At 39.7% G+C, this 24,579-nt stretch overlaps 2 protein-coding genes across 3 annotated transcripts in view; one reads left to right on the top strand and one right to left on the bottom strand.

Moving 5' to 3' along the window:
- CSN6 (COP9 signalosome subunit 6) overlaps nt 1-23,159 on the bottom strand; it is a 256,482-nt gene extending 233,323 nt beyond the window's left edge. For both annotated transcript variants that reach the window (XM_090381728.1, XM_090381726.1), the window contains exon 1: nt 22,777-23,159. In XM_090381728.1, the coding sequence (XP_090237854.1) occupies nt 22,777-22,936 (160 nt within the window). In that variant the 5' untranslated portion in view covers nt 22,937-23,159. The remainder of the gene's footprint in view (nt 1-22,776) is intronic.
- A 2-nt stretch (nt 23,160-23,161) lies between these two features.
- The window catches only part of LOC150080845 (mediator of RNA polymerase II transcription subunit 11-like), a 43,829-nt gene continuing 42,411 nt past the window's right edge, over nt 23,162-24,579 (top strand). Inside the window, exon 1 of the mRNA XM_090381729.1 lies at nt 23,162-23,359. Within this exon, the coding sequence (XP_090237855.1) occupies nt 23,284-23,359 (76 nt within the window). The 5' untranslated portion in view covers nt 23,162-23,283. The remainder of the gene's footprint in view (nt 23,360-24,579) is intronic.

Raw genomic sequence — 24,579 nt, 5'->3', positions numbered from 1 at the left:
GAGGTGATCTGATAGAGGTGTATAAGGCTTTGAATGGTTTGAGCATGCTCAATGCCAATGGGATTTTTCATCTTGCTCAGAATAATCACCTCAGAGGGCATAAATTCAAATTGAGGAAGGACGAATGTCAGATAGATGTGCGGAAATTTGCCTTTGGCCAGCGGGTGGTTGGTTGGTGGAACCGACTTCCATCACTTGTTGTTGAAGTTGATAGCCTAAACAAATTTAAAGCTCAACTGGACAGGTATTTTGAACGAACGGAGGGGTGAAATGGGAGTGGTGTGTGTGTGTGTTTTTTTTTTTTTTTTTTTTTGGCTGATGCTGAATAAGCTTGCTTTCTTGCATCATATGCCTCTACTAATGCTAATGATAATGCTCCTGTATCACCTCCTTAACCAGTGACTCCATTATTTTCTGCAGAACAGAAGTTAAATTAACAGGTCTATAATTATTTGAGTCATCCTTTGAACTCCCTTTCTGAATTGGGGATACATATGCACACATCCAGTCCATGGGGATCTACCCTGACTCTAAGGATGCTCTCATAATTATGGCTAAGGGTTTTTGCTTACTTCCCTTGCTACCTCCTTCATTAAAACTGTATAGATTCCATCTGCCACAGGTGCCTTTTTTATATTTAACTTCAACAATTCCTCCTCTACTTTGCTCTCAGTTATTACAAAATCACTTGTTAGAGTGATTAGAGTTTGATAAACTTCTTGCATTCCCCTCCTTGAATAACTCTGCATATGTGAATGCAGATGCAAAATACGCATTCAGTTTATCTGCTACTTGAGCCGGATCTTCAATATTGGAACCATCTATGTTAAGTGAACCAATCTGATTCAACTCCTTCCTTATAGGAGTTGAATTATAGAGTTTACATAAATAAAGAACTCATTGCTGTTTTTCTTTGTGTTCTATGCCAAAGATTTCTCGTAATCTGCCTTTGCCTGCCTAACCACCTTTGTGACTTGATAACAGACTAGCTTATATCTGCCATAGGCTTCTGTGTCGCCCGATAATTTATATGCATCCCATGCATTTTTCTTTTCTGCCACGAGCCTTATTAATCCATCCAACATCCATTTAGGCCTGAACCTTGAACAGTATTCCTTAGTTGGTGTGAAAAGCCTAATTTCTTGAATGCTTCCCATGTAGAATTCATCATTGATAACATCATTAGTTGATCCAACTGTATAAAATTTAAAAACTGTCTGAGACCACTGTAGTAAGAACATCCCACACAACAAACCAGGATGATATCTGCTCTACATCAAAGTAGTTGATGTAGAGCAGATATCATCTTTTAAGGGTATAAAAGGAGATATTGTTGTACACAGCACTAGGAGATCAGTACAGGGAAGTGTTGGGGAAGTTGCAAGTTAGGATTAAATTTGAAAGTGTCTGCTATTCTGCCCAGATTCGATAGGAGGGAGTATATGTTGAGAGCCTTGTCTGTCATTTTGGCCCTGGAGAGTATATGCAAGGCTCATAGAGTAGAGTGATAGTGTGCCTTCCTCGCATTGTAAACCAATGGAAAACATCTTTTCTTGAATAATTTGCTTAATTTTGGTTATTTCTTAACAAAACTTGTCAAACTACATTATCTAATGGAGATTTACTAGGAACCACTCGATTTTTATCGATATCCTTAAAACTAACAAAGATGTGTGATAGGGTTAAACTTGTCAAACTACATTATCTAATGGAGATTTACTAGGAACCACTCGATTTTTATCGATATCCTTAAAACTAACAAAGATGTGTGATAGGGTTATTTAGCCTTCCTCCCATAGAAAACCAATGGGATACATCTTTTCTTGAATAATTTGCTTGATTTCGGTTATTTCTTAACAAAACTAGTCATACTACATTATCTAATGGAGATTACTAGGGAAACACTCAACTTTTAGCGATATCCTTAAAATTAACAGAGTTGTGGGTTAGTGTGCCTTCCTCCCATAGTAAATCAATTGGAAACATCTTTTCTTCAATAATTTGCTTAATTTCGGTTATTTCTTAACAAAACTAGTCACACTACATTACCTAATGGAGATTTACTAGGAGACACTCGATTCCCTTTACCCTTGATGATAGTTACATCTTTAAGTAAATCCCACATCTGTACACTGTGATCACTGTCACCTAGTGGTTCCTTTATCTTCAAATTCTTAATGCATGAATAATCACTGCTGATAATTAGATCAAGGGTGGGTATTATTCCTTCTGGATGCCTCTTGAACGTGTTGCTGTAAAAAACAATAAATCCACGCTAGTCTTGCTAGCGTGCGAGTGACCAACCCACAAGTTCCAGTCAATATCTGGAAAGTTAAAATCCCCCATTACAAGACATTCTGATTTACTGGCCCATTCTATTTCTTTGAAGAACTGTTCATTGTACTCATCAGAGTCATTAGGCCTATAACATACTCCCACTCTCATTTTCCCTTTCCCAGTGTTTACGTCACACCAAACAGACTCAACATTGCACTGTCCACCCGTTTCAACTGGATGCACTTTCTTAGATTTTATGTGTTTAACTAACAGCATAACCCCTCCTCCCTCCCTTCCTACCCTGCCTGTCCTTTCTGTACAGATTGCACTCCCCAAATTATAATTCTGCACTGCACTTATATTTGTGTGACACCATGTCTCTGATATCCCAACAATATCGGCCTTTGATGTCTTGATCAGCACTTCAAATTCATCAATTTTATTTACTATACTTCTAGCATTAGTGTACATGCAAGTATACATGCACTTGTTCTTACTCTTAGTTACCTAACACAGCCCATGTATTTACTTGTTCCATGATGACTGCCAGAAGCTCTTGAAGTCCCCAGCAACTTGCTCTCTAGGCTGCTGCTCATTACAACTGAAGCAGTGCAAGAATCACTTTCGCATCTGCCTGCAGCTACCGTTAATCTTTTAGTCTGTGTATCCCCCCCAATCTAGCAGTTTTTCGACCCACCTAACACTGCCTCAATAGCATCGCAAATATTCTTGCACCCTTTCTATTTAAGTGTATCCCATCCCTGTATAAGCAGTCTCTCCTCTTAGCAAGCACAGACCATTTTGAAAAAAATTCAACCTCATGAGCCTTGCACAATCTCTCCAGGGCCGAATTGATTGACAAGGCTCTTATCATATACTCGCTCCTGTCGTGTCTATGCAGAATTGCAGACACTTTCAAATTTAACCCTAACTCACGACTCTTTTCCAGCATTAAGTAAATCTGCAGATCCCTTACTCTTAAGGTCATTAGTGCCAATGTATACAACAATATCACCTTTTGTGCCCTTAAAAGATGATATCTGCCCTACAACGCCATCAACTTTTGCCCCTGGCAGACAGACCCTGGTCCTGTTCCACCTATCGTTTTTGGATAATATATTCCCCGTCTCCCTGACAATAGAGTCACAGACAATAACTAGTTCCTGTGAGACCAGTGCATTCTGCCTTGGAGATTGCCGCTGTGTTGCCCAATGTACAGGAGTGAGCTCTGCCATTGAGTTGGGCAGCTGAGAGCTTGATGGGCCCCTCATATTAATTTCTTTGAGGGCATTTACCCTACACCTCAAACTCTCATAGACAATGTAGCTTGGTCCAATGTTGCAGAACAGTCAGGGCATTGTTGGCAGCAGTTTCAAATTTCCCCCTAGAACACTGAGCCCATCAGAACACTGAGTTGGTACCTAATTTCTTCACAGTCTCTGCGCCTTGCACACACAAAGATATCCTCCCTTGGCTAGATCATGTCCTGTTCTAGACAGGTCTGCAAACATTTCACATTTCATTGTTTTAGACTGTGATTCGTTGGAGAATCGCCCCCTTTGGTTCTCCAGCGAGCCACAGCACTCTGGCTATTCTGTGAACGCTGCTTTGCTGCTCTAGAACTGGGTCATGATTCCATTAAGTATAATTTAATTAACAATGAATTTTAAAAAGATTAATAAATTTTACTGATTAATTGATAATACTATAGTAATTTAACAGAGTTCTAATACAGTGCTACGTTTTTCGCTATCTAGTTTTACGTTAACGTTATGCTATTCCCTATCGTATAACAACGGCAGCAAGTTACGAACATAAAATCTACAGACACCAAGTATTAACTTTCAAAATCGCTATCTAATTTCAAAAATAAGCCACGGAGCTTGGCTAGAACTATAAAGCTACTTATAGAAAATAAATTATTATAACAATTAAGTCAATAAAACAACTAAATATAAATGAAACAGTGTTCACCGGAGCTGCAAAATTTTGGTCAATGTGGTAATATCCTCATACCCAAGGTTGGTCGAGGTGAGAGAAAGGGGGCTTTCTTCTTTTGGTTATTTTTTTTTTTTAGGAGCATTAGCAACTAAGGCCATATTGCTCCGAGGATATGCAGTGGTCAATCTGTGACCTTTCCGCATCCTCCGTATTTGGTGGTCACAGGCTCGAACCCCGGTCTAATCAAGAAGTGTGTGCTATGCGCTGCTGCTCCTGCCCACCTGGCTACGGAGGTACCCTTCTTTTGGTGTGGTGGAGAAAGATTGGTGGAGGTGAGATGGCGAAAGGTCAAAGTATGAAAGTTGGGAGAAGATAGAAATAGTAATGAAAAAGTGCTGTGTTTTTTGGAAGGGAGTGTAGGGTAGTGAAGCATATCTAGTAAGTAATAGTGGGAAGAGACCACAAGTAAAGGAGTGGTTAAAGAAATAGCGTTGAGATGAGGAGAACCAGAAATCTTTCCTATCTAGAGAGAAAAAGCATCCAATAGTGAGAAGAATCTTGTGATAGCCGCATCAAAGAGAGGAATGTCAAGCAAGGGCCTTGCAGAAGGCATTCGAAGAAGATGGCAGATCGTAGGAATCCTTGAGAAAGAACTCTATCTAGAAGAAAGATAAAGAAAAGGAAGAGAAAGCAAGAAGAAATGGTACAAGTAAGTCCTCTGAAAAACTGATAGTTAATCACATAGACATTATGCAAGGCAAATAGGTTGGCCTGAGTAATTGAATAAAGGATGAGAATAGATTTACTTAAGCAGTGAGAAAGAGTGAGTGAGGGAGAATATTACCATTCTGTGACAAAGAGGCATGCATGTGTAGAACTATAAATCTGAAAGTATTGTCAGGTATAAGGAAAGCAAGAGTTTAAATTGAGAATTCACTCTGTATATGTGAACTACATTGATCTGTGAACAAAGAAGGCAATGTACCCGACTGTGATGCCGTAGTGTATACGTATGTATACATTTATACAGGTAGATATAATATTTATAAGATTAGACTAAGAAACCCTTTCATGGAATTGGCTAAAAGAAAAGTGAACTATATGTAGAATTATGTATAAGTGTAGAGGAGAGTATATACCAGCCATCCTTATATTTGTATTGCCCTTATAGCTGACAGGGTGTCATTTTATTATTATGATAATTATGCGTTTGCAAATTCCATATGATTAACACTGAATAATAAACTTGTTAACATTAATAAAAATGAAAATGTCTGATCAATACAGAGAAATACATGCAGTTCTACAGTAAACCACTTTAGTATCGTGAACAAGAGGAAGAAGAAGGGAATAAAAAAATCCTCATGAACCGGAGTTTTCTGTAAAAGGATAATAGTGTAGTCAGGTAGCTTGTGGGTCTTGGAGGGAGTGAGGACCCCAGTGGTGAATCCAAACTTATAAATAACTACCCAATTGTGGTTCCAAGGCAAGATGGGGTATTAGAAAAGAAATAAAATTATATAGATAGCAATAAAACTAAATAACATAAAATAAGAGAAAGACCCAGTTCCCAGAGATTCTTGCTCACCATCCAAGATCAGGTAATCAATGCCAGGAACTATAAGAAATACATCTCCAAGGACCGTGGAGTGACAGATGACACATGTTAATGATGCCATCTGGCCCTGAAAACAATCCAACACATCACAATAGAATGCAAGGTAATCACCCAGGCAGAGTACACCCATAAACACAACCAGGTTGCTAGGATAATACATCAAAAGCTAGCACAAAAATGCCAGTTAATCAAAAAGTGTACTATATTACAAGTACAAACCCCAAACCATACTAGACACCCCTACTCACAAACTGTAACAGGACCATGCCATAATAATGGATAAGGCAAATCCACACAACAGACCATCCTCATCAACAAGGAGGAAACAGCTACTTACCTGATTGACATAGTGGTGCCAAACTCCAGCAACATCCAGAAAACCAACGAGGAAAATTTCAGGAAATAGAGCGACCAAAGTCAGGAAGTCAAAGAAATGTAACACAAAGAATGTGTTACATTTCTTTGACCAGTAATGACCATCCCAATCGCCATGTTAACCACTAGCATGGTGCCAAAGAATTCCATATGAACCTAGCAGCCTCCATAAGAACCTAACATAAGGTGAAAAAGTCCTCACAATAATAATGATAACAATCTGCCTCAGGCTGCCTTTGTTTCATACACCCCAAACCCATGAACAGGAAAACTCTGTAGCGACAATGATGAGTACAGCACCACCAGCCATGAGGCACTCTTCAAAATGCCAGACTTGCACCTAGCCATCAGCAAACTGAGAAATAGGAAAATGCCTGGAGAAGACATGATTGAACCTGAAATTGCAAAAAACTTAGTCGAGTTTGCTCCGGACCTTTAACTAAACCTCTATAATCACAGTTTGGCAATGGGACAATTCCCAACAAATTGGAAGAAAGCTGTTATTAAGCTTCTAATCAAAAACCCCAGCAAACCACCGCACCTATCAGTCATATCAACCCATTGCCTTGCTCTCAGTGTTGAGCACAACTTCCGGCACCAAACCAATATGGTTTCAGGGTACAAAGAAGCACAACCGACGCACTAGAAAACATTGCTCTGGCACTTCAAAATTGACAGAGCAAATACTTGCTGCTTATCTCAGCTGATTTCGCGGAGACATTCGATAACTTTGGCGGCCGAGGGTGCTACTCACCATGACAAGAGTTTGCCACAGTCTCCACCACAGCACTACAAGTGATGACAGGAAGCCTGCCCTTTGACCTGGAGGTGGTTCGAGCTGGGATGAATTTCCAGCTACAAAGACTTCACCAGAGATCCTGCAAGCAACAGAGCAAATGAAAAGATGCGGCTTCTAGCTTACCTCCATGGAATATGGCAACAATGCTGGACCCAAACAACAAAGGGACAAATAACAAAAAAAATTCAATTCATCCCTGAGATAAATACAGTCTACCCAATGCTACCAGCCTGGTTTTCCCCAGATCTTCAAGTTACATATCTGATGGAAGGACATGGTGCCATCAGAAGTAAACAGGTCACCTTCTGACTAGTGGAGAACCCCTGTGTGCCTGCGGGTTCCCTGAGACCTGGGACCACATGGTGCACAAATGCCAACACTACGAGCACCTCAGATTAGTATTAATCACCAAGGTTCAATTCAGCCCAAGAAATAATGAACACCACCTTCTGGAGGTTGCCAAGACTTACAGAGCCTTCTCAGACTTTGCCCAGGCTGTATATGCCAAGCGACAAACTTTACCACAACCACCAAACCCCAACTAGGAAAGTGGTGAGATAAATGACAACAAAAGGAATTACCAACGTGGGAGAAGGTGCAAACAACAAAATGACACAACCACACTTGGGGAAGAAAGAATTGGGACCCTAAGATCTTATCACCCCACATGTCAAGAAAACCTAAACTTTCAATAAAGTGACCACCTTCTGTGACAAACAGGAAACCGCAAGTTTGTGACCTCGAAACACTTAGAGAAACAGCGACCACAAAGTTTCCTCTCAACCCAACAGGTGACTCAACAACCACAACTGACCACAAGAATTAGTGACAACCGGCACTGCACACTTGACTTAAACCAAAAATGAGACAAAAGGAAATTGATCCAAAGGAAAGGACAATCATACTTGACCAAACACATGGATGTGACAAAATGACCAGCACCACAAGAAAAGGACAACCAAGATATTGGAACAAAGACCAGGACTGCAGCTGCACTTAGCCCAGCCTGTTTCCAACCCCTATCCCTGGCAGGCGGAGATAACTTTTCGTCGCCGCCCCACCTACCATCCAAACTTCCCTCTGGTATGGCATGGGCATGCCACACTGCCTAGCAAGGGTCATCTCTTCTATCGACCCCTTACTTCTACTTCTACCCCCCAGTCTTCAGCCTCCCCTCCCTTCCACTATTACTTTCATCTAGCATATAGACCCACATGTCTAAATTTAATAACATCGAAATTTTTCCTGACCTATTAGGCCTTTTAACACATCTCTCTAGCATTCAACTCCAACCAGCGATTTTTTAACAGCAATCTCATTAAGCATTAACATCAAACGCATGAAAAAAAATTTTTTTTTTCTTAGGTTCTAGTCACTGAAATCCCAGGAAACTAGGTGGAAGGACAAGCCGGAGCAACTTGCTGTGATACTGGACACACCCGGCTAGCCTCCACATGGTCATGTATGGGCAAGGTCGGGCCCCACTAGGGACCTGGCGGCCAATAAGCCAGGCCCCACTGCACAGCCCACACACTTTCAAGTCTCTTGCTTGACAGTGTACTGTCCTCGATACAGCGAACACACGTGGAGATGGGAGAAATCCCAAGTGCCGTCTGACATGAACATAACTTATACATCTTGCTAAAAGATGTATCAGAGCTCTACAAGAGGACACTGCCACCTAGACTAGCCGGATTTGGTAGTTAAAATTAATCACTTAATTTATAAATTTCATAGGGTAACATAACCTACAGCCATTATCAATCCACTGCAGGATGGAAGCCCCTTCAACAATTCATGTTGAGTGAATTGGACCATAATCTGCCATGCTGGTCCAGTGCGGGTTGGCAGATCGACCGTATTTAACAGTCAGGGGCTTGAAGCTCTGTAAACTCAAAGAGCGTGCGTTGCTGCACTCCCGCAGGGTATTGGTTATTTTTATGGATGTAACTGATGGTGTGAATTCTTGTTCCAGGAAATCAGATGTGCAAATCCTTAAATCCTTGTGGATTAATCAGTTGATTATGCCTTTAAAAGGCATAATCAACTGACAGTACTACACTCAAGATAGTGGAGAATGAAAAAGACCTGGGGGGAATTGTGCTGTCAGATATGAAGTTTACAGAACAGCTCATGGGGTCTTGTCAATGATAAACAGGAACTCTGCTGGCAGGGATAAGGAGGTGATTATCCCTTTGTATACGGCAATGGTCAGGACACATCTTGAATACTGCATACAGATCTGTAGACCCCATTTTGGGAAAGACGTAGTTGCTGGAACAAGTACAGAGATTATTGAGATTAGTGAGTAGAATGAAGGGTTGCTGTTACCAAGAAAGGCTTCAGTTCTGCAAATTGCAGCATCTGGAGACTAGGCACCTGCAAGGTGATCTGACATAGGTGTGTAAGGCTTTGAATGGTTTGAGCAAGCTCAATAATGCTGATGGAATTCTTCCTTTGCTCAGATTACGCACTTGAAGGAGCATAAATTCAATTTGAGGAAAGACAGTTGTAGAATAGATGTGCAGAAATTTGCCAGCTTTAGCCAGCAATTAGTTGATTGCTGGAATAAACTTCTGTCATTGAGAAAGTTGATAACAAATAAAATCAAGGAAGAACTGGACAAAGTTTTGGAGCAAATGGAGAGATGAATGGGAAGTGGGTTTTTTTTTTTTTGGCTGATGCTGTATATGCTTGCTTTCTTGCACTATATGCCACTACTAATGCTAATACTGAAAGTGGACACAAACTGCTAATTAAATACTTGAGATTCTTTTACCTACCATTCTGGGATTAGGGCAAATAATGAGCAATACAATTTGCCCATTTCTACTCCTTTGTTTTCTATGGAAGAGCTTAAAAATGCTGTTTCTTCTATGAACAACAAATACCCAGGTACTGATCCACTGGAAAGCAATTTCATAAAATGATTTTTCTCTTTTAGGCCAAGCCATCTTTTGAAATCTTCAACAAGCATCTTGAAGCTGGGAATTTCCCTGTTATTTGTAAATCTGGTCTCATTAAAATAATCCCTAGGTAAACCACCAAGTGATCCTAAATCATACAGGCCTATTGCCATATTATTCCATTTAGGCAAGTTATTAGAAAAACTCATGGTATACGGATATAATCAACTTCTTTTGGAAAATAATCTATACTCCTCACTTCAATATGGCTTTCCTCACTTCAAATACAACATTTTAGAATCACACATTGTTCTAGACATCGCTTCCTTTTGTTCAAAAGTTACTTTGTAGTTGCGAAGATGCACTTTTTGAATTTAAAAAGATAACTGATAGTTCTACTCACAAATATGCACTTGCAATTTTTATTGATTTCAAAGCCATCCTCGACAATGTTTGGTGGGAGAGTGTGCTACAGCACCTTAGAATTGCACATTGTTCTAAATGTCTCTTTCTTCTCTTCAAGAGTTACTTTGGTGAATAGCATTAGCATTAGTAGAGGCATTTGATGCAAGAAAGCAAGCTTATGCAGCATCAGCCAAAAAAAAAAAAAAAAAAAACCCACTTCCACTTCACCCCTTTGTTCGTTCAAAATACCTGTCCAGCTGAGCCTTAAACTTATTTAGGCTATCAACCTCCACTACAAGGGATGGAAGTCTGTTCCACCAACCAACCACCCGCTGGCTAAAGGCAAATTTCCTCACGTCTATCCTACATCTGTCTTTTCCTCAATTTGAATTTATGCCCTCTCAGGTGATTATTCTGAGCTAGAGGAAGAATCCCATCAGCACTGAGCATGCTCAAACCATTCAAGGCTTTATACACCTCTATCAGATCACCTCGCTGGTGCCTAGTCTCCAGACACTGTAATTTGCAAAACTTAAGCCTTTCTTCGTAAGAGCACCCCTTTGTTCCATTCACTAATCTTGTTGCCCTTCTCTGTACTCTTTCCAGCAGCTCTACATCTTTCTTGAAATGAGGCCTCCAGACCTGTATACAGTACTCTAGGTGTGGCCTGACCATTGCCTTATACAAGGGAATAATCACCTCCTTATCCCTGCTGGAAAAATTCCTGTATATCATTGACAATACTCCATGAGCTACTCTTGCAGCCCGTCTGCACTGCTCAGAGAACTTCATATCTGCCTGCACAACCACCCCCAAGTCCCTTTCATTCCATACCACTGTCAGTGTAGTACCACAGAGTTGATACGTTGCTCTGGGGTTGCTGTTTCCCATGTGTAGTACTTTACATTTGTCAATGTTAAACTTCATTTGCCACCTCTCAGCCCATCTGCTCAACCTTTCCAGATCCTGTTGCAGCAGCACAGTGTCAGTAGTGTCCTTGACAACCCTGCCAACCTTTGTATCGTCTGCAAACTTGGACATTAAGCTTGATATACCATCATCAATATCATTTATAAATACAGAAAACAATAATGGACCCAGCCCTGAGGGACTCCACTAATAACATTAGTCCACGATGAGCAGTGTCCATTGATTACCACTCTCTGTCTTGTCTTCATCCAAACCAAGCATCAATCAGTATCTAAGGCTGTTTCTCAAGGTGTGCCCACAGGGTTCAATACTTGGTCCCCTGTGTGGAACCTCGTCATTGCTGATTGGCTGTCTTCTTACATCTGACATGGCTGATATGTAAATGATCATGTTTGCTGATGATCTCTCCATCTTAGTACATAGTCACTCCAAGGTCCCAATTGGAGCATTGTGCTAACTCTGTACGCAATAACTTGCTGGATTGGACTCTGAAAAATAAATTACAGGTGTCATCTTCTAAAACTAAGATGATGATATTTCATGGAAAACTGGACCATAACTGACCTCTGGTTTAAAGTTTAATGGAGTATCTTTGCCACTCATAAACACTTTTGGATTATTTTGAATGAAAAATTATCATTCTCATCACACATCCAAAACCTTTCCAAAAATGTTTAAACTTTTACAGCCATGTTGTTTGTAATCTCTCAACAGGATTGGGGTTTAAAAAAGGGAACTCTCAGAATTCTATATTACATAGTTTTTATCCAATCATCACATATGCAGCCAGCATATGGTTTCACAGAACTAAACTTATCACAGTTCAAACCTTCGGATCTGCGTTTCACCTACAATGGGTTTGCTTACTATATTCATAAAGGATAACCTCCAACTTTTTCTGACTTTACCTATGATCCCACTGCATGAAAAAACAAAACGCTGAACTGAGCCATAAAAGATGGCAGGTGAGATGGAATTCCTCAACCAAAGGAGCAGTGACCAAATGTTTTATATCTGACATTAAATTCGCTACCTCGAAAAGTAATCAGCTTTGGTTTTATCCAAGCCTTCTTACATCATACATTTTAACTAGCCATGGTTCTTTGAGGGCTTGTCTTCTTAAATTCAATCTAGGTACGTCAGATTTCTGCAGTACCTCTGAAGATTAGAGTTGCATCTTTTTCTGGTCCAGTTTACAAGATTTAAGACAAACATTATCTAGTACAGTACAGTACACAATTTTTCTCCTGGAAAAGAAAGATATCTTACTGCAAATCACAATGCCATCTCAGCTCTGCAGGAATTTGTTACACAGGTTTTTAACAGACAATGTGCATTACTGAATTGACTTCTGGGCTAAAGAAGACTACTTTTACAACCTGACATGAAACCCTCCTGTTCTGAAATTCAGTTTTATTTACATAGACTTCTTTGTTTCCTTAGGGTGGTGTTAACCTTTATGATTATTTTTTGTTTTTCATAATTAGTTTTAGTTTTTATTTTATAATTATTATTATTATTTAATTTATTTATTTTTATTATTTCTTAAATTGAATTATTTTTTTTTTTTAATTTAAAATTAATTGTTAATTATGCTGGTCCCTTTGCAGACAGGATTTTTTTTTTTAAATACTAGCCCCTTTCACCTGCTCATACCCAGACTTGGGCCTCCTGGATACAGGAACTGCTGGCATCAACTGGTATTGCACTATCTCCAGTAGACGCAGGATTCTCTGTGGGTTTGACCACTGTACATGGTAATAGGTGACTGTTGCACCCACGACTTGCACTTCTTCCTATGAGTGCTGGATACAATACATTTAGTATAGTACGAGTATAGTTCTGGCTCGTCTCCTCGTAGCATGGACAAGTATTGGGAAGCAGCCTTTCCTGGTAGCAAAGTAGCTGTTGTTGAGTTTGTTGGTGCATTAGCAACTGTGGCTATAATGCCAGAGTTGCTAATGCACCAACTTACTTACATCTTATTTGTTTGTTTTTCTACTGCTAAGAGTTCACACAAGGTGGTATTTATCAACTGATTTTAGGAAAACAAAAATGTCATCCATACTCTGACGATCTCCGTTGACAGTTGTATTTTTGTGTGTTTATTCCTGTGTTTAGGTTGTATTTTTGAACTTATTCCTGTCTTTAAGTGACTTTGGTTTAAAATCATTTTCCAATTTTAAGCCAATGCCACGAGGGGAACTCATTTCCTGAATTTAAAACAGCACTGGGGAGGGTAACTCAGTTTCCAATTTTAAAACAGCACTGGGGAGGGTAACTCAGTTTCCAATTTTAAACCAGTGCCAAGATTGTGCTCATTTGCATCTTTAGAATGTATTCTCTCCCATTGCTTTGTTGAAAAGGTCCGAGGGAAACCACTAGCATGGTGGCATAGATGTGACCTGTCTATTACAAGGGGCTGCACTTGCTAAACACTAACACGCCACACCTCTACAGAAATCCGTGAAGGGGGTACCTGCTTAAAAAAGAATTGGCCATTCTTTTTTCTGTATAGCACACACACACTAATACAAAATCAGAACAACAAAAAAAATTAATGATGCTCTTAGTGATCTTTGAAGTAACTCCTAGGCATACATATCTGTTTTATATACAATAGTACTATCTACTCAGCAATGCTCTCAGCTTTAAGGTAGATGGGTAGGTAAAGTTTCATTGTCTAATGGTCCCAGGGGTTCCCCCATCTCTGTGTTGTGTACTCTGTTTGTGAAACACAGAACACTGTGAAGGCCAGAGATTTTAAAAAGTGTAAGGTATATGTTTATGTTGTGTAGTGTCATGTTGCGTTGTTCCTCTGACCTTTTAGCCGTTGGGCCCCTCCGTTGCCCACACTTAGCTCTGAGGAGGTAGGTCAGGCATAGAGGGATTGCATTAGAAGTAAGTGATCTGGCAGGCCCTGCCACTTAATTTCCTAAGATTTCAGTGGCAAGGGCCTAAAAAAAAAGTGCATATTCAGTTAGAGTAGGAGTGAAGACTGAAGAAGGGGGGGGAGGAAACAGAAGTATGGGGATGATAGGGAAGGCAACCCCAGAAAGGTCAGTGGGTACTGGCCCCACCAGGAAAAAAAGGGGATGGCAGGGAGACAGGCACCCGGTTCAGAATGCCACGTAGCCAAGAATAGCAACTGACATCTAGTAGCAAGGCGGTGGCATTGTCAGTCTTCATCTAGGAGATTGTCTTATTGGTCATATCCGTGAGAGTCAAGTCCAGTAGTATACAAACCTTTTGTCTTTCGCAGGTTGTCTTAATTCATGGGTTGTCTCTATTCAGAGGTTTTGGAACATTTCAGTGGTGGTTCCTGGTCAAGTTGTTCTTCACTTGGTAGTAATTTTTGGTGGGTTCACAACAATGATGGTAATGCTGGTCAAGTTTTGCTGCCTTGTTCCCAGTACCATCAGGGTCCCTGGGTTCAATTAGTAGAGGGTTACCATGTTGATGCGATTAGTTGTCTTCACCTCAAGAAAAGCTGCTGTGCGTAGTTTGAGAGCTTGATACTCTTCCTTAGTATCCAGTAGGTTATTTTCTTTGCCTTTTGGTATATGTCAGCTTTGTGATAAGCTGGCAGCGGAGGTAATCATAGAGGGGGCACTCGTGCATGAGGTGATCCCAGTCCTAACAGGAGCACGTTGGGTCCTCTTCTAGGCCAAATGTTGTTAGTTTTGCCTTTATTGCACCATGGCCAGTAAGCAAATATGTGGCATACAGGCCTGGAGAAAACCGTGTTGGGGATTTTGGATAGACTCTGCTAATATCTGGGATGAATCTCCGGCTGATTTCCCCTTGGTTGAATTTGTCCAGCAGTCCTGCCACAACCGCTGCATGTGTGTTTGAAGTCTCTTCTCCATTTTTTGGTTGTTGGCAAGATTCAGCTCGAATCCCATGCAGGTCTGAGACACGCCCTTAGAAAGATGATACAACATTCCAGTTCTCATCAAGGGGGGGGGGGGGGCACCAGGACCTGGACAGCACGAGTGCAGCAGGCACAAGAGATGGTGAGCAGGACTGTGTACTCACAGTGCAGCAGGCACAAGAGATGGTGAGCAGGACTGTGCATTGAGTGGAATCCAGGATTCGTCTGCTTACTGCAGTCGGAGCCTTTCTAAACCAAACTCCGGCTGCATACGTAATCACAGGAATGAAGACAGCCTTTTAATACAGTGAGAGAGTTCGCTTGTTGAGACCCCAGTCCCGACGGGAGATCCTAGCAAACGTGGCAGTATAGTTTCTTACTTTGGTTCTGATGTATTTGAGATGAGCTTGGAAAGAGAGGTTTCTGTCTAGTATTATGCCAAGATATTTGAGTTGAGTTGCTCAGACAACTTTACAGTCTTGTTTCCAATTTTAATCTGTGGTGGTCTTGTAATACAGACAGTTCCTTTAAGAAGCAGAGAGTTTGTTTTTGATGGTGATAAGGTCAGGTAGTGTGTTTTTGCCCAGTCCTGGAGGATTTGGAGTGCGTGGTTTGCCAAGGTCTCAAGCTGGACCCTGGAATTTGCAGCCACCATCAGGAAGAGGTCATCAGCAAAGGCTTGTGAATGAACTTCCCCGAGGTCAAGGCATAGAAATTCGTCCATCACCAAGTTCCATAAGGTCGGCCCCGTGGCTGAGCCCTGGTGACAGCCATGGTGTATGCGTCTTGTGAGTTTCTGATAAGGAACACCCTATTTGAGAGGTAGCTTTTCATGATATTGAACAGATTGTCTGGTACATTTGCTTGCCTCAGCCTGCGGAGGATGCTCGGCCACCATAGGGTGTCAAACACCCCCGCAAAATCTATTGTAATCATCAGGAAGTATTTCCTGTCTGCTTGGAGGGCCTGACTGAGCAGTGCCTGTAGAGCATCGACTTGGAACGCCGCAGTCTGAAGCTATATTGGTTTGGTGATACAGTCAGTCCTCATATAACACGTGTTTACACTACACGAATTCGATCACACACGATTTATAAATAGGGGAACGATATCATATATAACACGAATCGAATTCGCTTATGCATGCAGCGCCTACGTAGCCAGGTGGGAAGGAGCAGCAGTGCGTAGCACACGCTTCTTGATTAGATCGGGGTTCGAGCCCGTCACCACCAAATATGGAGGATGCAGAAAGGTCAGGGAATGATCACCGCATATCCCGGAGCAATATGGCCTTAGTTGCTAATGCTCCTAAAAAAAAAAAAAAAAAAAACAAATAACAAATAGCTTATGCATGATTCGCCTTTGTGTTTACAAGAAATGGCAGTCGAATGCGGAATCACCCCAACTGAACACAACATGATAGGAATGAAGAAAAGATCCTGAAAATGTATTTGTTTTTTATAACAGTGAAGGGGAAACACATTTCACCATAATAGTGTAAAAACCCACACAATTCCAGCTATCGGTATTATCACAAATGCAATTAGATAGAGTTTACTACCAGTTTATAATAGATTCCACTATCAGAAACGCAACTGCAAACTGTTTTTATTGCTTTATGTTAGTAACCCCCAGAAATGTGCTTTAGTAAAATATGAGCTAGTGAGGTGTTCATTGTGTGTCTCTGCCTTTGGTGTTGTTTATTCAGTTGCTACACGCATGCAGCTTTGTTTATGTGTATCAAGCGTGCCTCCTCATTTTGCAATTGTGCTTTATTTCCTAAAATTTGGATAAAATATTTAAAAGGTGTGAAAAGGAAGTGCGTCCTGGTGAAAACACTACAGATTCAGATAGAAAAAGAAAAGCAATATCGATAAACAACAGAGGCAGACTGGGTCAAAAATTCTTACCCGGAAAAATTTGTAGTGGCCTCATATTAGTGTTCATGGCCAAAATCACACTGGCCTCCGGCCCACCAGGGTTTCCCCGATAAGGCTTATGGCCAGTCCGCCTCTGTCGATAGAGAAAAATATGAAATTGTGAAACGCTTTGAGCAAAATGAAAGACCATGTGATATTGCACGTGCTACAGGCCTAAATGAGGCAACGCCGAGAATTACAAAGAATGCAGAGAAAATAAAAACAACTTTCTTAGCAGGAACAACTCAAAGTGTAATTAAAATCCATTAGATTAAGACCCAAAGAATTGGAAGAGATGGAACGGCTGTCATCTGTATGGATAGAAAATCAAACAAAAAACAAGTTTGCTTATGATAGAAGCAAAAGCAGTAGCAATATTTTATTACGTAATAGTCATAATAAAATGCATATTTTATTACAATTATTTATTGTGTTTGGTAATGTTTTTGCTACAAATGTGTGTTCAATCTTGGGTGGTCAGCACCTAACCCCATTTTTCCCATACGGCCTGTTGTTCATATTGCACGATTTTGCATTGCACAAGGATTTCTAGGAACACAACTATCGTGCTATACGAGGATTGACTGTACTAGGTTTGCTTTCTCGTAGTGGCTTTGGATTCGTACATGGAGGAGACGCTCTAGGAGTTTGCTGCATATGGACAATAGGGCTATAGGCCTGTATGAACTTGGTAGATGTGGTGGTTTTGTTGGGTTTTTAAGGATCAAGTTTCATATTTGCAACCTTCCAGTCATCTGGGATGGTGCCAGTGTGTAGGCAGAGATTGAATAGGTGCAGTAACAGCTACAAGGCAAGCTCCACAACCTTCTTCACAATCTCAGACTCAAACAAGTCAGGCCCCGGACATTTTTTCCCTTTAACAAGAGCTGCCGTGGCTAGGAGTTCTTCCTGTGTGAACTGCGGTTCAACTTGTCCAGTCCAATAGGTTTCATTTTTTTTCTGCAGATCTCATGCTGCTCGGTTGTTGATGGATTAATGTTTGGATGAAAAACGTTGTTTAAGATATTCGAGACTGAGTCCCTCCAGGTGGTGGTTAGGCTTCCCCGTGGGGTTTCCGTAGCAGTGTTCACTTCCCCCGAGAGTTGGTTTGTGGTGATTTTGTACCCCCCAGGGGTCCAAATTTCCTGTGTAAGAGACAAGTCACTCCCAGAATTGCTGCTTTGATTTCTTTATTCTTTCCATATACGCGTTTCTTGCTGTTCGATATAGTATGCACAAGCAACCTCCATGCACGGGATTTTGACGAATCTTGATGCTAAGAAAGCTCCAGGTCTTGATGGTATTTCTCCACTTGTTCTCAAAATCTGTGCTCCTGAACTTACTCTTGTTCTTTGCCACCTCTTTTTCATTTTCTTATTCCAAAGTTGTTTTTCCTTCTGCTTGGAAATTTGCTCATATCCAGCCAGTTACTAAAAAGGGTGACAAATCCCTCCCATCCAATTATCATCCCACTGCAATTACTTCTACTCTTTCTAAAGTAATGGAGAAATCAATTAACTGCCAACTCTTACACTACCTAGAAACCTTCCATCTGATCAAAGATCACCAGTATGGATTCCGTCAGTGTCGATCCACTGGCGATATTGTGGCTTATGTTACCCATTTATGGACTAATTCAATGGAAAAGTTCAGTGAAACACAAGCAGTTGCTCTTGACATCTCAAAGGCTTTCGATCGTGTTTGGCATAAAGGACCTCTAAACAAGCTTCCATCTTATGGTTTGCCAACTGTTTTTTGTAATTGGTTATCCAGTTTTCTCTCTGATCGCTCACTGAGGGTGATGGTAGATGGCTCTATCTTCTAACTTCTCCACTAATGCCGGTGTCCCCCAAGTTCAATTTTTTCCTCCACTCTTTTCCTCTTGTATATTAATAAATTTCTTCCATTGACTGAAAATACTATCCATAGTTTTGGCGATTATAGCACATTGCATTCCACTTTCCATTTTGAGAAACCTTGCCCTGCTCAATCAGCTTCAACTTCTCGAATATCTTCTACCAATTCCTTAAATGCTGATCTCCAGGTAATTCCCCAATGGGGCAAAGAAAACTTAGTTAATTTCAATCCTTCTAAAACTCTGTCTTGTCTTATATCTCACAAAAAGGATTGTTCTGCTCATATGCTTATCTTTGGTGACACTCTGATTTCTAGGCAAGTTGATATATTTCTTTTGGGGATTACCCTGACTTCTAATCTCTCTCTTGGCACAAGCACATTACAAACATTGCATCCTCTGCATCTAAAAAACTTGGTTTTCTCTTTCACTCTCGGCGTTACTTCCAAACAGCTGTTCACTCTGTACAAATCACAAATCCTCCCTACCATGGAATATTGTTCCCACATCTGGGGCGGTGCCCCCAAAACCTCCTTCAGGCTTCTAGATTCCATTCAGAAGAGGGCAGTTAGGTTAATTAATGACTCCTCTCTAACAGAGTCTCTCCACTCCCTGTCTCATAGACATACTGTTTGTGCTACATTCCTTTTCTACAGATACTTCCATGGGCACTGTTCTTCTGAATTTGCTTCTATAATTCCCGCTCTCTCTTTCAAAACAGTCTGAACACGTGCTGCCACCAGCCAACATCCATTTACTGTCCAACTTCAACCTCACAGAACCACCTTTTCATCTTCCTCATTTATTTATTCAACTGCCGTTTTCTGGAACAACCTTCCTTCATACATATTTCCTGAAAATTACAGTCTACATAAGTTCAAGTCTAATGTCAACAAATATCTTCTTTCGTCTTCTTAACCTCTAACCCAAGCACATTACTGAGTACTATAAGTTCTAATACCTCTCGTGTTTGGGGTTTTCATCAAAAAAAAAAAAAAAAAAAAGAATAAAAAAACAAAGCCACCACCAAGCCCGATAGCATTAGCAGAGGCATATGATGCAAAGCAAGTAAATGTATATAGCATCAGCCAAAGGAGAAAAAAAAAAAAAAAAAAAAACCTTCCCATTTTACCCATCCAAAAGGCAAATTTCAGTATATCTATTCTACAATTGACTTTCCTCAATTTTAATTTATACCCCCTCAGGTGAGTAATTTGAGCAAGAGGAATAATGCCATTAGCATTATTCCTCTTGCTCAAATTACTCAAATTACTCAAGGCCTTATACAATAAAATTGGAAACTGAGTTACCCTCCCCAGTGCTGTTTTAAAATCAGGAAACGAGTTCCCCCCGTGGTACTGGCTTAAAATTGGAAAATGATTTCAAACCAAAGTCACTTAAAGACAGGAATAAGTTCAAAAATACAACTGTGATATAGATGGTAAGACATTTGTCTGTTGTTTGGAAAATTTTAAGTACAAATTCCATCAATGATAACTCTTTTTTTCAGCAGAACTGAGCTGATAAGTCTCTTCAGTAGAAAACAATATAAATAAATAGAATACGGTCTATAAAATCATCTTACACGCATGCCTCTGTGGTCAGAAATTTATTCGGAACTGTCCAACCAATGGTCTACTGGACATGCTACCCACAAGGGGATTGTGACTTGCATGTGTTCCTAGAATTTTTTTTTTTTTATTCAGGTTCTACTGAATGTTTAAATTCAATCTAAATCCTGACACAAAATATATACATTCATGCCAACAGTAATTTTCTGCTGGAATTAGTAAGTCATCATGAAGCTAAATGTCTACAAAAAATGAGAGAATGAGGTTGATTGCTGTTTTGGTACTCTGTTTCGTTTAGTGTGCCAGTTCAGATGGTCTTTACTGCATACCATGTGGAAGAAATCCCAGAAGAACCCTTCAATCAATTTCCAGCTGAGATCAGCTAAATATGGTCCTGATTAAAGAAGCCTTAAGAATTTCTTCCATCTCTGATGGGATTTTGCCGTACATTTCTCCAAACAAGTGACAATCCCACTATGTCGTTACATAAGACTGAGTCTAACCCAAAACTCACAGGGTATCGTGGCACAAGAAGAGAATGATAATATGAAATGCTTTAAGGAAATGTCTAGTACCAAGTATATTTTATTTCTCTATTTGTATAAATATTTTGGAGACATTTCTGTGTACATAAAGAGACTATGAAAAACTATCAGAACCTTATTGACAACTGCTTTCTGTTAATGCTGATTGATCTGAATCACTACATCAATTAGTTGCTTACACCTATAATGTTATAGTCTGTTAGGCCCACACCAATCAGTCTGTCTGTTACTTGCATATCACTCAATCTCATATTCACTATTATGATATACAATGTTAATTTTATGCAGCCTACCTGTGAACCATGTGTATTGCCAAAACAAACCACGTTTTGTTTGCCATGGGGGCTTTTTTCATTTCTTAAATTGGCTGTAGTTAGTTGCATCAATCACTGAACACAGTCAAATATGTTATCCAAATAAGATAGAAGATACTTGTTTTAACTTTACATTCAGCAGAATTTTGGATATCAAGGACTCACAAGATATTATATTTGGCACTTCACTTACAATTAGTTATGTAAGTGAATCACAGTTCCCAACTTTCATCTGAAAAATGGCAATTAAATGTAGAGTTGGGCAATAGTAATTCTAGATAATCTTATTACTTTGGAAATAACAAACAAAAGTAGTTGTTAATTAAAAAGATCTAGGAGTAATGTATGTTATGTTGGATAAAAACCTGGAATAACTGAAAATAGCATCTTACTCTCTCTCCACCCGAGTAGAGGGAGTAAGATTTTCTTCCCAACTACATCAGGAATGGATTTGGGCACTGTTGAATGCCCCTGAAATGCAGTGAGGTATGGACCCCATACAGGCATCTCCCATAGGGTGGGGGGGGGGGATCTCCAGCTAACACCTCATGCAATGAACATAAATCCACAACTGAACTTCATCCTCAAATGAAGACACCTTATATAATTCCTTCAGTCACTGATAGGATTTGAACCCAGATTGTTCCAAACAAGTACCAGGTAATGAACCCACTATTCTGTTACATGAGAATCACAATAAACTCTATAACTATACCAGAGTTTATTGTGATCCTCAAATATGCCTTAGAATAAAACTTAAATATAGGCATTCGCAGCCTACAAACTAAAAATGAAAAAATAAATCGCCTCACCTTCCAAAATTTTAGGTGGGGTGATTTATTTTCAGTGCCCACTCCTCTATTAGGGCACGATTATACTAATTTAACTTGTCTCACTGTTAAAGAAAGAAAAGAAATGGAAACAACCATATTGTCAAAATAATTCGTTCCTCTGACTTAGGGTTCTACTGGAGTATAAAAAACAAAGTTAAATAGACAGAATACGGTTTTCAACAATATAATCAACTTCACTTGGAGAAGGAAAAAGGGGAGGGGTGTTCTTTTTATACTCCCCTTAATCAATTGAAAGTGGACTATAATTTCACGGAATCTGACACAATGATCAGTTAATTAACAATGTTTTTTGGGGTTTTTTTTTGGCGAATTCAGTGCTAACATGTCAACAAAGACAACATACGTTAATGGTGCTATTTAAAACAATGAAATTGTTTGGAAAGTTTCAGGTCCGTGATGAGATAAAATACCAAGAGAAGAGTTCGAGAATTGTGGGATCTGAAACATCGGTTAGAATCATTATTCAATGTTTCTTAGAACTGGCTTATTTTTCTCATCACAGAACTAAATTTGTTTCTTTTCAAGAATCTACCGAAACAAGCCAGTCAAGTATAAAACAAAACTATGCCAAATTAATACGTTCATTTTCAAACCTTGTTGAGGACTTCCTTCTTGAGCTTTAACTCTAGTCCAGTGCTCTGATATGTTCATTATTACAAGAGGATGTAAAGATACTGAAACACTGCCGGTGGTTCCAGATGCTGCCATAACATTTTTTATCACTTCGTCCACTTCCATGGCCATTTTGAGCATGAAATCTTGAAAATTTATAATTTACAGGGTAGCTTACGTTTCAGATATGTTATTTAATTTGTTCAATAGCCCATTTTGTATGTCAATTCGATATACTTTTTATTAGTCTACGCCAGACTCGTAGTAACAAACAATTCTATGCTTCTATTCATGTCATCCAATTCGTTATTAAAAATCGCCCTCTTGCGTCCAATGAAGAATTTAATGCAGTACTCTAGTCACAGAGTAGTATCTTATTACTCTGTGACTCTGGTGGGGCAGCTGCAAAATTCGAAGCGAAGTACTTTGAAAAAGAATGAGTTAGTCGGAATTCCCTAATTTGTGCTTATCCATTTAAAGCACAAAACATGACAGGAATAACGGAAAGGCTGAAGCAACTTGAGACAATTGAAAAAGACGTTGCCAATGCTCTTCAAAGTGCAGGTAAGTTATATTAAAGAAAATAGAACTGAAACTTATGCACGTAAGTTAAGAAAATAGAACTGAAACTTATGTAATTAGCAGATTGCAGCAAACTTCCGTTTATCAATTACCTTTTTCTCTTGCATATATTGAGTTCTTAAAATGAATGCTGAAAATATTACATGCAAGCCTCTCAGCGGTCATTTTGTAACTTAGATGGTTGTCATTTTATATGCATGTGGCGAGATCGAGCCCTTACGTTGCACAAAATATAAGCTGCTTTGTTATCTGTTGTCGCCGCATAAATTGCATCACTAAACTTTCTCCCAAAACAAGCATTACAATTGAAGTAATTCCCCAATACTCTCAAATTTGTTATACACTGACATTAGCATTAGTAGAGGCATATGATGCAAGAAAGAAAGCTTATGTAGCATCAGCAAAAAAAAAAAAAAAACACCTTCCCATTTCACCCATCCATTCACTCCAATTGTTTGTCTAGTTCTGCCTTGAACTTATTTAAGTTGCTGACCTCCACTACAACAGATGAAAGTTTGTTCCAACTATCAACCACCTGCTGGCTAAAGGCAAATTTCCAACATCTATTCTACAATTGTCGTTCCTCAATTTGAATTTATGTCCCCTCAGGTGAGTAATCTGAAGAAGAATGCCATTAGCATTGAGCTTGCTCAATCCATTCAATCCTTATACACCTCAATTAGATCACCTTGCAGGTGCCAGAAGCTGCAATTTGCAGAACTTAAGCCACTCACCAATCTCGTTGCCCTTTTCTGTACTCGTTCCAGCAGCAGCTCAACATCTTTCCTAAAATGAGGCCTCCAGACCTGTATACAATATTCAAGGTGTGGCCTGACCATTGCCTTACACAAGGGGACAATCACCCCCTTAGACCTGCTAGCAAAATTCCTATATATCATTGACAAGACACCATGAGCTACCCTTGCAGCCTTTTTGCACTGCTCAGAAAAAGTGGTTATGCATTTTATTGATAAGAAAATAAATTAAAAGGAAAACTATTTAGACATTTATTTACAAATAATCAAAGAAATACATTGCAGGCCATATGGATGCCTTTTCATTATGACCAATGTTTGTTTGAAATTAAATTAAGATGGGAAAAAATACAACAGAAGCAAACAGATACAGTTGTAATACCATTAGGTCCTCTGTAATAAATATTAGTATTTTGTTGGCCCACCATGAGCTTTAATTACTGCCTT

This window comes from Mastigoproctus giganteus, chromosome 9, assembly GCF_048544385.1.
Source record: "Mastigoproctus giganteus isolate SK-2022 chromosome 9, ASM4854438v1, whole genome shotgun sequence".
Taxonomy (NCBI): domain Eukaryota; kingdom Metazoa; phylum Arthropoda; class Arachnida; order Uropygi; family Thelyphonidae; genus Mastigoproctus; species Mastigoproctus giganteus.
Note: the sequence above shows the minus strand (reverse complement) of the source record. Positions and strands in the feature narration are given on the sequence as shown.